The sequence below is a fragment of the Argopecten irradians genome, chromosome 10 (genome assembly GCF_041381155.1).
Source record: "Argopecten irradians isolate NY chromosome 10, Ai_NY, whole genome shotgun sequence".
Classification (NCBI taxonomy): Eukaryota; Metazoa; Mollusca; class Bivalvia; order Pectinida; family Pectinidae; genus Argopecten; species Argopecten irradians.
The window spans coordinates 6,538,372-6,552,628 of record NC_091143.1 but is presented as its reverse complement, the minus strand read 5'-3'; the positions used below and the strand labels follow the sequence as shown (position 1 = coordinate 6,552,628).

At 35.7% G+C, this 14,257-nt stretch overlaps 1 protein-coding gene and 1 long non-coding RNA gene across 3 annotated transcripts in view; one reads left to right on the top strand and one right to left on the bottom strand.

Annotated features, from left to right (window-relative positions):
• Positions 1 to 269: 269 nt before the first annotated feature.
• LOC138332997 (uncharacterized) lies at positions 270 to 10,158 on the bottom strand. Its single transcript, XR_011209921.1, has 3 exons — positions 10,001 to 10,158; positions 9,689 to 9,800; positions 270 to 2,198 (listed from the first exon to the last, which is right to left on the bottom strand). It is a non-coding gene; the product is annotated as an uncharacterized lncRNA (long non-coding RNA).
• Positions 10,159 to 10,490: 332 nt separating this feature from the next.
• The window catches only part of LOC138332995 (activated RNA polymerase II transcriptional coactivator p15-like), a 32,798-nt gene continuing 29,031 nt past the window's right edge, over positions 10,491 to 14,257 (top strand). Inside the window, exon 1 of one of the 2 annotated variants that reach the window (XM_069281085.1) lies at positions 10,491 to 10,628. In XM_069281085.1, coding sequence (XP_069137186.1) covers positions 10,551 to 10,628 — 78 coding nt within the window. In that variant the 5' untranslated portion in view covers positions 10,491 to 10,550. The remainder of the gene's footprint in view (positions 10,629 to 14,257) is intronic. The other variant, XM_069281086.1, reaches the window with a different exon arrangement.

Genomic DNA, 14,257 nt, shown 5'->3' with positions numbered 1-14,257 from the left:
CTGAACTGTATATTATTCAAATTTTACGTTCATACTGTACACCGTCCGTAAAAATCTAAGGTCAAACAGGAATCAAGGGAGGAAACTAACCCTTTTTTTTTTTTAATATAATTTACGCAAATATCATCGGATTGCGGAAAAACAACAACACATGTATAATTTACTGAAGGAAATCGCAAAATTAACCACCCGCGAAAATTTCAACGTTTACAGTAAGACTGAATTGAGAATCTGATCAACTTCGACATATAAAAGACAAAAAAAAGGTATTTTTGCAAAAGCATGTATGTATTTATTTAGTGAAGATTTCCATTAAACCAAACCTGACATGGCAGTCTAATTTTCCACATACCCTTCCTTTATGTATTTGCATTAAGACAATGAATCGATGAAAATTCTCTCCAAAAAAGATAATTTTACAACATATGAACTGTACAAAAATTGGTAGATCACTATACATCTAACTATCACTAGACTTGATCTTATACAAACCTTATAGGCAGCAGATAGATTTACTGAGCAGGAAATGAACCTAGCCTCTAGTATAACTAAAAAATATTGTCATAAGTATTGATGCATTTTATACAACCGTACCTCTTCGTTAAAATCAAAACATATCACATTTTTCATTGAAAATTCTTCATGTATAGTGTTTTTATTTTCTACAAAATTTGACATGAATATTACATTTTTCAATTACTAGATCAAAATTAGAATTTGCATATGCATGATAGAAATGGCAAAACAGCTGTATAACTATTTTGTGACTAAATTTCTTTTCCTCCTCAAATAGATCTAGAGGCCATTATGAAATCTTTAATACTGAATAACTATATAAGAAAACAACTTATCGTAACTTATAAGTGTACCAGTTGATTCTAAACCACTCAGCTATCTGTACAACAGGGGCTTGCTGACAATTCAGGTCCTACTGTGTCTATGTATAAATTAAAAGTCACCAGAATTAGTACATAGCCCCTGTGATCTGTATGTCATGACACAGAACAAGGGAGATAACTCTTAATTTTCATAAACTGAAAATAAAATTAATAATGATTACTAATTAATATAGTTTTATGTATACAAAAATAATCACATTCAAACATAAAATAATATTGTTTTACTCTTTCTTAAAAGCTTGAAAGCATTCATTAAAAATTTGACTAATCATTTGAAAGAAAATCCAAATCACCAAAATATACTGGTGAAAAGAGAATCTGAAATTTCCAAATCAGATCTGACCTGTTGATAGTAAATGATCTCTAAAACCTTTCGTAAAATATAAATCTATCCATATCTTATTTTTATCAGATTTTTATCAAATCCAATTAAGAATTCGGTAATATCAAATTTAAAGGAACTATATATGAATATTTCTTCAATTCGACACAATGGAAATTACACGATGCGATTTAAAGTCCCAAAACATCTGGTATTCAAGAGGAAGTGATAAAAAATCTGAAATCAATGTTAAATTCTTGCCTTTGTGAAGTGTACCATGCAATGAAACCAATGTCAAATTCTTGTCTGTAAAGTGTATCTGTAAATAGCAAGAGCTGCTCAATACTATTCCAGTAACATACTGTACATCTGTACTATTACAGGCCTTCACTGAATATATTTTAATCATAACTATAGACCAATGGCACAGAAAACGTTCATATCTATCAGCATGAGTATTATACTATTGAAGGGCATGCATCTGTATCATGAAGTACATGTACAAAACAACACTAATTTTCTATTGACTTTTTTTGAACCTCTTGTTAAACTGTTATTCAATACTAAGACTTCATCTTTTACTTCAAATTATACAAACAGTTCATTATGTTCCGTCCGTGAATGAATATGTGAAGGATGGAACATGATCATTCCAGACTTTACGTTTACCCAGGTACACCGTTGGGGTCGAAAGTCCTCTTGATCTTGAAGTTTAACCAGGTTAGTCATTTTCTCATAGTTTAGGATTAACCAGGTTAATCAAGGTCCACGGAACTCTGTTCCAGAATAACAATGTTCCCTCTTCACTGCATAAAATATCTACAGATTGAAGTTTTAAAAGTCGATGATGATACGTAGAATATTTATAAGTGATTTTCATTGTTTTTTCTTTTCATTTTCCTCCACAAGCACCACCCGTAGCAGCAGCAGCATCAGCTTGCTTCTTTAATTGTTTTTGTCGCATTATTTCAGCATCTCTGAAAAAGAACAACACAGATAAAGAACATGGCACCATGGCATGATTTCATGTTGAGGAAAGAAAATCTGAAGCCCTGACTTGTATTTTCCTAAAATAAAAATTAAAACTTTGTCATTTGGTCATGATCACTTTTTATCAAACGCTTCAAAAGCAAGAAAAAATATTTTGCACTCTGTATTGCATTTGTATTTAAATTAGTCTTAAACTATATTTGGGGCTGATCGTGGACCCAATTAAGGAGTCAAGCTAGAACGAATTGCTCTGACAACTATGATCAATATTCAATTCACAAACCTTTCGATTATAATGTTTCATCAACTATTATTGGTAAAATCAAAGGCAAACACAACACATGTATATAATTCTGTTCAAATACGCCGCCATATTTGATTTACCGGAAACACTCAACAGGTAAAATATGTTTAAAAGTTTTAAAAAGCCAACAAACTAAGAATAAACATGGTGAAACTGAACAAATGTAAGTACCGTATTTTCCCTATTAAGAGCGCTAGCGCCTCCTCTAATAAGGGCGCCCCCACGTTTTTTGCTGAAAAAATCAACTAATTTCATACCATTTTTGTGCCAGATTGTGACGACTTGTCTTTGCAGACGCTAATAAAATACTGTTTCACATCAATCTGATGCTTAACAGATATCCGATCAGCTATAAATTAAATTGATTGCATTGGACAACTTAGGACATCTTTGTCAAGTGTTTACACATAGAAACAGCGAGAAGGCCATGTTCAAAACAAAACGTGTCACTTGAATACCCCACACACGTGTCTGGATGAAGACTAACTGGCAACAATATTTTAGCGATGTCTATACAGGTTTTATGAATATTTACTGTATATATATGATAAAGGTTCCTAAATAACAGGAATGTTATCATTTCTAAGCATTTTATTGTGTGCTCTTGTCGGTAAAAAGCAATCGAAAGCACCGTCCACCATTTTGTGTATGCATGGTAAACAAAGAGGCTAGCATGAAATGCTAAATTCTGTGAAACAGACATATTCATACATTTCTTCATAATAATGTAATTTCAATACTTACTTGACTTCAAAACGTAAGTTGGTTATAGAAGTTTCAGAAAAATACAAAACTAAAAGCAAGATGACTATATATAGTCTGTTTCAGAAAAAAACATCTAAAAATGGTCTCAAATAACGGCCCCCTCCTAAGACATTTACCAGCCCCCGGCGTCCTCATTAGGGAAAATATGAAAGAATTAAGCAAAAAATAATTTTTAAAATTCATGTGAAAAACTTTGACATTATATTTCTTTCGTAGTGAACATTTGTAGGTCATTCCATATATGGTACAAGGTGCCATACATATATTTGGAGCGCGAGACTTTCTAACGAGAAGCATCATGGCGGCCAAGTGAGCCGTGTCGGAGATGAGAGCCATTCAAAAGTGCTTCAAAACATAATTTAGACATGGAGGTGGGTAAATAAATAATTATTTTATGTTTAAAATGTTTGATATTGTTGATTTTAATTACAAAATTACATGACACACATGAAATGCAACATTTTCACTACGGGCAATGGGAAGAAATCGTAGATCTGACGACGACCATCTGTCAGAAATCTTTCGTCCTTCGTTCAGAGCTACATCAACACAGCTAGCAAGCATGCTTCCAGTATAGGGCTGAGTCGATTATTCGAATAATCAGAGTCGATTAGATTAATGAAACTAATCGCTGATAATCGATTTAAGATTTTATTAATCGTTAATTGTAAAATGCATAGCAAGTGCATCTCTTTATGTACACGTTTTGAACTCAACAAAGCATATTATATGATGTGAGAAATACTTGTTAAATTGCGTCTATGTTGAAGTAAAAATTCATTAATCAATGAGAAAGTGGATGTCATGAGAAAGTTTGCAAGTTGCAACACGCGGTACGCTGCAGGGGTCGACATTAACTTTTAGATGTACTTGTCCCTTTGGACAATGCAAGTGAAAGGTTAATTCACTTGTCCGAATGCAATTATTACTTGTCCGACATAACTTATTTTGCTGCTTTAAGTTTCATTAACTTAAGGTATGACATGTTATCGATTATGATACAATAACAAATGTGCAAGTGGAGTTCTTGATTGAAATAAAGTTTAAGTATGTAATCATGTGTCTGTTTTCTTCTGGTACCGGACAAGCGTTAATGTCGACCCCTGCGCTGTTCGCCAACTTTCACTAGCGAAACGGCTCCATGTTGTTACGTCAGGGAGGCCTAATCGCCACCGGGATGCTCGGAAGCAGAAGGAGCAGTAGTCTTAAACATTTTAATTTTACTATTGCATGTGTTTATCATAAAAAAGTATGTTTTTTCATATTCTTATTGAAGATAAGAGCTGTTGATTGATTTTTTTTTTTTTATCATGGAAATAAAAAAGTTCATTGACGAAAATTTGGTCATCCAGATTTAGTTGATTAGTCGTAGGTGTGAAGGTCATGTCAAAACAGCGGGTTAGCAGACTGGATTTAAACGATGTTACAGAAGATGATACAGGGACGGAATTCAGAGCTTATTTGGGGTAAAAATGTTTGCTTTGTCAATAAATCTATTCTTATTTATTGGTAGGCTTATATTACGAAGGCATGTGCTCTGTCATATCTTACAGTAGGTGTTATTATTAGTTGATATCAAAACATGGCGGACGTTTTCAGTAGTCAGTATTATCGATTACATGTGACCGAATAATCGAATACAAAAATTACTAATCATTTCAGCCCTATTCCGGTATATACTTATTAAGCATTAGTCTATATACAAGAGGCCCATGGGATTTAGCAGTCACCATCGGATACAGAATGAAACAAAGACATATAAACACAACATATATATTGGCCGTTCAGGCCCTTGAATTTAGTCAAGCGATTTTTATAAATTTGACTTTTTAATATATATGAAGAGTATTATTTGGTTCCATCAAGTCTCTGAATTCAAAAGAAGACCTTTTTTTTTTTTTTTTTTTTTTTAAATTTTTGTCATTTTGACCGCATTTGGCCCCGACCCACTGGTCATGGGGGGTCTGTCAGTGAGGACCGATATAGATATGTTAAAATGATATATTTCAGGGTAATATTTCTAACAAAGTTTGACTTAAGCTTATTTCCTACGAAAATTGAGTAAAAAATGCTCATAAAAGTGTTTTTCCTATATACGGTAAACCTTCGGTTAGTTCGAACAAAATTAAATAAATATTGATGGACCAGTTTGAATTATCTGAAATTAAGCTTCAGGAAAAAATCTTGAGTTCGAACTATCCGAGTTGAAATCAGTAAAAACCAGTTTTGTACCGATGTACCTGGCATAAGCAATGTAAGGCAGAAAATCTATAGGGAAAATATTTAGTTTCCTGAAGATATTATATTCAACCATTTTCTCGTAATCATGAGCATTTAATTGGTGAATTTATAATTAATTGCGTAGCAGAAGCCGCATGCATATGTGCACGGGGACAAGGCCCCAAACAGCACCGTTCACGATCGCAGCCCATAATTTACATCGACGTCCGTTAACTGAGATAGAAACTTTATTTAAACCACAGAAAATCTAGTTAGATCTTTGTTATATTTCGTAACAAACGTAAAAAAATTTTTTTTAATTTTTTTAGTTAAAGAAAATCTGGTTGTATTTACGAAACTGCTGTTGAGAATATTTGTTTACATTCATTTCTAAAATTAGGTCACAAGCACACTGTGACTGTCAGATTGTCCAAAATCCGATTGCATATTGTCTGCTTCTAAAATGATGTAACTAGTTTTAACCTGATGAAAAGCTACGTATCTATTGTTCAATTACCCAACACGTGGATTGTTTTGGCTGGAGCTGAATATGTAATCACACTCACTTGCTGTGACCCAAGGCTGGCTTTTGATGTTCGCTGTGACACCTCGTAACTGGCCTGGCCAAGCCAGCATGAGGCACGCACATGTTTACAGGTAATTTAACACCTTGATTGGCTGATTAAGGATAGATTGAATGCATATCTTAATGTCAACTTAAACTGATATCCGTATCTAGATTGGACTTAACAAACATTGGCGATTTCTTCCACGTGTTTCCATCAGGTACAGCGAATTTAAATATACATTGTCGGGGCCTAAGATTAAACATTTGGCCTTGCTGCTTTGTGTACGATATATTGGCATAAATAATTTTTATTTATGGCTTAAAATGTTCATTACTTATCTGTCGTATGGTCATAATAATGATCATTTATACAATCTTTATTCCAAACATCAAAACTGTTGCAATATGCAATAGGGACCCCATTGCGCCGGTTTTCCGCCAAAAATCTTACTTTTACATTCATAATTTGACGTGTTCGAACTATCCGAAATAGGATTGATTATAAAAAGTCAGTGTTCGAACAATCACTAGCTAAAAAATTATCGTTTTTCTGGAAAAAATTGTGTGTTCGAACTATCCAGCGGTTCGAATTAACCGGAGGTTTACTGTATAGTAAATTTGATCCTCTGGCCAGGGGAAAATCCGAGATCCCAGGTCTATGAAATTCACTCCGAGATCCCAGGTCTATGAAATTCACAAATTTTGTAAAAAACCTTAAGACCTATGAAGATTTAAATTGTTTTAGTTATTTTGACTCCTTTTAGCCCAAGTCAGGTCCCCTCTGCTCCTGGGGGTCAGTCAGGACCAATATGGCCCCCTCTCCAAGAGGTCCCAAGCTAAAGGGACCCCAGGGTCATATAATTCACAATTTTTGTAAAGGACCTTAAGATATTTCCATCTATACAGAGTATTTGATTCTACCATTTCAGGGGAAGATTTTTGAAGTTTTAGCCTATTTGACCCTTTTTGGCCCCACCCCTGGGGGGCTGGGACCATTTAATTCACAATTTTGGTTGACTGTTTGGCCATGGAAGTTTTCTGCAAACTTTCAACAAATTTGGTTCAGTAGTTTTTATTAATTATCACAAAGACTCTGACAATTAGAAAACATAGCAAAATTGACTCCAAAAGTTTAATTTTGAATCACAACCATACAATGATGCTATTGATACAATACAAATATGCTATCCAATACATAGGTTCAGAGAGAAAGTAATTTATATGAAAATAGTAGCCTAATTGACCTTTTTGACCCCCGTCTATTGCCGTCTAAGGCTCCAGGGGTCAGCCCTATCATTTGTACAATTTCAAATCCCAATAAGGATGCTACCATTGCATTATGAGCGTAATCCCATGTTTATTTGCAGAGGAGAAGTCATTTATATGGAAATAGCCAAATTGACTCCTTATGACCCTGCCCTTAAGGCCCCCGGGGGGTCAGCCCCATCATTTGTACAATTTTGGATCCCCACCCTATAAGGATGCTACCATTGCATTATGGGTGCTATCCCATGCTTGGTTTCAGAGAAGAAGTTGTTTATATGGAAATAGCCAAATTGACCCCTTTTGGCCCCGCTCCTCAGGCCCCCAGGGGGTCAGCCCTATCATTTGCACAATTTTGAATCCCGCACTATAACAATGCTACCATTGCATTATGAGTGCTATATCTTGCTCAGTTTCAGAGCATAAGTCCTTTATATGGAAATAGCCAAATTGACCCCTCTTGACCCCGCCCCTCAGGCCCTGGGGGGTTAGCCCCATCATTTGTACAATTTTGAATCCCCACCCTATAAGGATGCTACCATTGCATTATGGGTGCTATCCCATGCTTGGTTTCAGAGAAGAAGTCGTTTATATGGAAATAGCCAAATTGACCCCTTTTGGCCCCGCCCCTCAGGCCCCCATCATTTGTACAATTTTCAATTAGTAGCCCATAAGGATGCTACCAGTCAAATTTTGTTGAAATCCGACCAGCGGTTATGGAGAAGAAGTTGATTGTTGACAGACGCCGGACGCTGCGGTATCCCGTAAGCTCACCTCGGTTCTTTGGACCAGGTGAGCTAATAATGAAATGATAGCAACTTTTTTAATCAGAAGCCACTTTCCGCCATTCTTCCACCATCGCATCATTGTAACATGGTACGTCTGCATATCTTAGACTAAAAACTGAGGTTGTATTAGAATTTACTTTGCCATTCTGTACCTTTTATGTCTGAATAAGTTTGTTACTTTACTAAAATAATAAGATGAAAATTAAAAAAAAAAATGTGCAATATCATGAGCTGCGCAAGACAATGTTCCTTTCAAAATAATGTGTAATAATAATAATAATAATAAGACGAAGTGCAAAGCACTTCTAAGGTAACACATACACGAAAATATAAGAAAAAACACAATCTTCAAAATTCAATCTTACACACTGACAGCTTCAGTTTGCGGTCGCCATTTTTTTTTATACATATGGGGAGGTTGTGCATTGCTCCGGTACTGCTCTCCCCAGTAAATATATAATTAACTAATGCAAATGCATAATAGGAGTAATTAAACATTTTTTTTATTTTTAAATAATAATAATAACATTATGAAAATTAAAAGCTATCGAATGCAGTCAAAATATCCACCAAGGCGAATGAAGATGAGCACAAGGAATCATGACGTCACATCCGTCAACAAATGGCGCGAAATCAAAGGCTTAACATACGCAGCACTCTAGGCCTTGAATGGACACAGAGAAATCTGGGCCTTGAATGGACACAGAGAAATCTGAATCTTTGAGTTTATTTCTTTGGGTTTATGCTAGACAATTATTACATCATATACTTCTATAGTTAAAGTTTATTACATCATATACTTCTATATTTAAAGTATTTACTTTTATTTCTAAATTATAAGAGCGCAGCTCTCTGCGCGGCCGAAGGCCGCGTAGAGCGAAGCTCTACTAACCATAACACGTGTGTGAGCATATAGAATCCAATACATTCCAGTACCCCTTGGACTTTGAAATTGTGTCCCGCGGGAAAATTCTCGCGCCTCCATGTAGGCAGCCATGTTTTAATTAATTCTCGTTATCAGCACGGCGAGATTTGAAATTTCTGTACTAGACTAAATATGTTTTCAGTATATGTTTTAAAATTACTGTAAGTAATTTTGATTTACACATATACAAGAACAACGCAATAAATGTACTGGTCCAATATATGACGTCAGTGATGTCATAAAACCTGACGCCAAAGATGACGGCACAGATTCGCGCGTATTTTGATAGCATGGCATGTTGCCAAGTTTTCTCTGCATCTGATAAAAACAGGATTGAAGTATATTGAACTATTTTGAATTCTTTCTAACTATCGATAGTATGTGCATGTCAGTGAAATATTTTATTATCTCGTAGAAAAATATAGACAATATAAAGTTATGATGTTAAAATCTTAATCTTTTACATGTAGCTGCGCTCTTCTGAGGCTTTGCCTTAAATTCATATTATGCCTTCTACATGAAATAGAAAATAAAATAAACAATTAGAGCTTTGCTCTTCCTATGCCGTGCATGATTCATATCAAAACATCTGGCTGCGTCCTTTAACTGTTTAAGGCCTTGCCTTCTGTCATATTGATATCTACCTCTCTTTCCTTAGTTCCAGACTGGTGGCCTTATTTTTATCGTCTTTTTTACCAGGACCTTTTTGTTGCTTTTTCATGTTCTTTTCTCTGGCCTTCTCACGCTGGTTCCCACCTGAATTATGAATAAAATGTACTGGTAATATATTTATCTTTGAGAGTGTCTTGATGTAAATATTGCATGATGGTCAGTAAATTTGGGTAAAAAAAAAAGGCCTACAAATTGAGATGGAGAGAATACGATATTTTTACAGAACAATAGTAAAAAAAACTGAGATAAAATCAACGCTATGTGTAAAACAGTGATACACTTACGTGTCATTTTGATAGAAGGTTTGGATATAAATGATCTCAAGAGACCACAAGTTTAAAGAAACCCCTTTCAAAACAACGTTCTGCCTCTGCCAACTAATACGTCAGATATTGCGCATGAGCATATGTTTTTGACCAATCATTTTCTGTGTAAGTGCTGAAGCCCGAACATTTTTTCAGAAGCTAGTATCTCTTTCTTATTTTTAGTTACGTATTTTTATGAAGCGAAAGTAGAGTTCAATATATATATATTCAAATATATATTATATTAAAACAACAATATTAAATTGTAAGCATATATCATATTCTGTTGAGGATTAATAAAACCAACTAATTCAAACAAGGCAAACACCGAGAAACGGTTATTGTTAAAATATATCACAAGCCAAGACAGGCTTCCCTTTGATGCAGCTTTCAGCCAAAGTTCAAAGTATATCAAAAAAATACCATATACTATAACATCAGTAGCCGTGCTACCCCAATACTATACGTATTTTAAAAATATTTCTTTAAACAAAAAATAGTCTTAAAGAAGATAATTCCATGGTACTAGATGCGAAACCATGGCCTCATATATTTTTTAACGAAAGACGTGCGAAAGTTGAAGACGACGGAATCGAAGACGAGTAACGTAAGTTGGCTGATTGAATCAGTTTACTGTAACATAGGTCTATCACACATTTCTGCTCTTGAAAACGATAGGCTAACATCGAATTTTAAAAGATAACTTGAGCAAGATATGACTGCCAATAATATTTTGTCGTGCGTTAACAGGAGATGAGAATATTGTAACCTGTTCCCGCGGATTCAGCATTCAATATTATGTTGACTGTAGGCCTATTCGTTGATCCTTTTATTTTCACCTGCGCTGTTATATGACTTTTTATAATTGGATTAGGAATTGAAATTGATCTAAGAAACCTTATATTTTATGCGTCCACCACGCACTCCATGTGATTTTCTTTGTCAAGAAAGTCTGGAGATATATGAATAAAGAAGAACGGTATTCACCGATTCAAATAGGCCTAACGTTACATTCGTCATGGAAATAAGAGTGATGTTGTGCATGGATTCTATTCTTCATATAAGTGTAGGGCGTTTTACAGCCGTGCTACCCCAACTGAGAACGACACGTGTATATAAACCTCTACCGCTCTACCAGGTCGGGGAAAACCACCAATTTAAATTTGTGTATTATACGCAAACTTGAGTATTATACCTCAATTGGAGTATGGATTTGTTACTAAAAATAATCTAAATTACTGAATTTTCAAATTTTGCTATACTTTATAAAAAATAGCATTGGTATATGCCAAGATAAAGTCCAATTTACTGAAATTTGTGCAGTAGAAGTGTTAATTGTTACTTAGGAACTTGATGCAACTTTTCTCAAAGTATTGCATCAATTTTCAATACTTTCCGACATGGAAATAAATCTATATTTTGCATTAGTGTTGTGTTTCATAGTTATATAAATGCGATTTGTGGAAATAGTTTTGAAAAGTTAATTTTAAAGCAATTTCCTCTATTTTTACTTATAGTAACAAATCTTATATATACGTATATACTCCAATTTAGGTATAATACTCTAGTTTGCGTAAAATATGCAAGTTGGTGGTTTCCCCGACCTGTCTACTGCTAGTAGACTGACTAGTATATCTTTATTTTAGATAATTTTAACAAATCTTCATGTATTTCTATTAAAATTGCGTATGAAACTCCATATAGATCTAGCGATGCTCATAATGTAGGGAACCGCCATACCATGTCTCAGCTGCTGGCCTTGTGCAAAAAGTAAAAACACACATGGGATTTATAAGATGAGTCCTAAACTGTCCTGTATTTAGGATTTTCATTAAGTGTTTTGTAATATTATTACAGCAAAACTTACAAGCTACAAGGTTAGTGGCATTTTTAACCATACTGTTATATATAATTAGCCATCAGCTTGGATCTGGTCGCAGGGGTGTAAAAATTTATTTCAAAGCACTAGCCCAGGGCTAGTAGACACCAAAATTTCACTAGCCCGGCCTAAATATCTACTAGCCCAGCAAAAAAAAAATTGGAAAATTTATAATACCAGTATTTTTTATACTGTATAAATTCAAATATTTTTAATTGAGTGAGTTTTTTTTAATTATTTGCATCTAGTTTTTTTTTAAATTCAAATAAACATTAAGAAAATCTTTAATCTGTGTTATTTCTAGAACACAATTTTTAGATTTTTTTAAATTCTGAAACCGGATTCTGGATTCCCGACCTTTGACCCGGATATTAGAATAACCATAACAAATATGGCTGCCTGCTGCAGGCATGGCTTTGCTGCCGACTTTTGGAGGAATAGATTCCAGTTCTTTAACATCGTTTTTGTAACTATTAAAATTTACTGATCTGATAGCTGAGATGACTTATTTGATGGTTTGTATATTGTTTTTCTAGAACTTGTGTTGCAAATTACGTAACTTTCACATGAAATGCTATGCATCACTATTCACTGTGGTGATCGGGAGGTCTACTGTACCTGTCTACAGTCGTAAATAAATTACACAACATGACTCCAGATTAAGATTTAAAGTTAGATACGAATATTACATAGAATTGCAATGTTTTAATTTTAAAGTGTTATTATGACTTAATATTGATGTTTTTCGTTTTGAAATATCTTTGAAAAAAGTCACTAGCCCCGGGCTAGTATGGCTAAAATTTCCACTAGCCCAAGCTGAAAATTTGGTAGCCCCGGGCGTCGGGCTAGTGGATTTTTACACCCCTGCTGGTGCCGTACAGGTTGTGAGTTTACTCACAATATGATTATTGCAAGCAAAATATACCGATATTAGATTTTTTTCAGCATTTTCAGCCCTAAGAAAAAATACATTTGCAAAGTACACTGGTGTGTACACAAGTTTTTACGGTATTTGTAACAATTTACCTGTGGATTGGTGACAGTACTCGAGTTAAGGATGTCACGGTTCACGTTTTTTCAGCTCGGTTCGGTTTCAATATTTTTTTATCGATTTTCGGTTTTTTCGGTTCGGTTCTGACTAATCTTACTTAAACACTATTTAAGTCTATTTACTATCAAAAACAAGTTTTACTTTAGATTTAAAAAGATGGTACATCACTCAAACAAATGTTTTTAGCTCACCTGGCCCAAAGGGCCGGTGAGCTATTGCCATGGCGCGGCGTCCGTCGTCCGTGCGTCGTCCGTCCGTCGTCCGTCCGTCAACATTTCCTTTAAATCGCTACTTGTCCTAGAGTTCTGCATGGATTTTAACCAAATTTGGTCAGAAACTCTCTTAGGGGAAGGGGATCAGATTTTGCATAAATGGTGACCCTGACCCCCCTGGGGCAGGAGGGGCGGGGCCCAATAGGGGTAATAGAGGTAAATCCTATAAAACACTACTTGTCGTAGAGTTCTGCATGGATTGCAACCAAATTTGGCCAGAAACTTCCTTAGGGGAAGGGGATCAGATTTGCATAAATGGTGACCCTGACCCCCTGGGGCAGGAGGGGCGGGGCCCAATAGGGGTAATAGAGGTAAATCCTATAAAACGCTACTTGTCCTAGAGTTCTGCATGGATTGCAAACAAATTTGGCCAGAAACTTCCATAGGGGAAGGGGATCAGATTTTGCATAAATGGTGACCCTGACCCCCCCTGGGGCAGGAGGGGCGGGGCCCAATAGGGGTAATAGAGGTAAATCCTATAAATCGCTACTTGTCCTAGAGTTCTGCATGGATTGCAACCAAATTTGGCCAGAAACTTCCTTAGGGGAAGGGGATCAGATTTTGCATAAATGGTGACCCTGACCCCCCTGGGGCAGGAGGGGCGGGGCCCAATAGGGGTAATAGAGGTAAATCCTATAAATCGCTACTTGTCCTAGAGTTCTGCATGGATTGCAACCAGATAAGGCCAGAAACTTCCTTAGGGGAAGGGGATCAGATTTTGCATAAATGGTGACCCTGACACCCCGGGGCAGGAGGGGTGGGGCCCAATAGGGGTAATAGAGGTAAATCCTATAAATCGCTACTTGTCCTAGAGTTCTGCATGGATTGCAACCAAATTTGGCCAGAAACTTCCTTAGGGGAAGGGGATAAGATTTTGCATAAATGGTGACCCTGACCCCCCTGAGGCAGGAAGGGCGGGGCCCAATAGGGGTAATAGAGGTAAATCCTATAAAACGCTACTTGTCCTAGAGTTCTGGATGGATTGTAACCAAATTTGGCCAGAAACATCCTTGGGGGAAGGGGAACAGAACTTG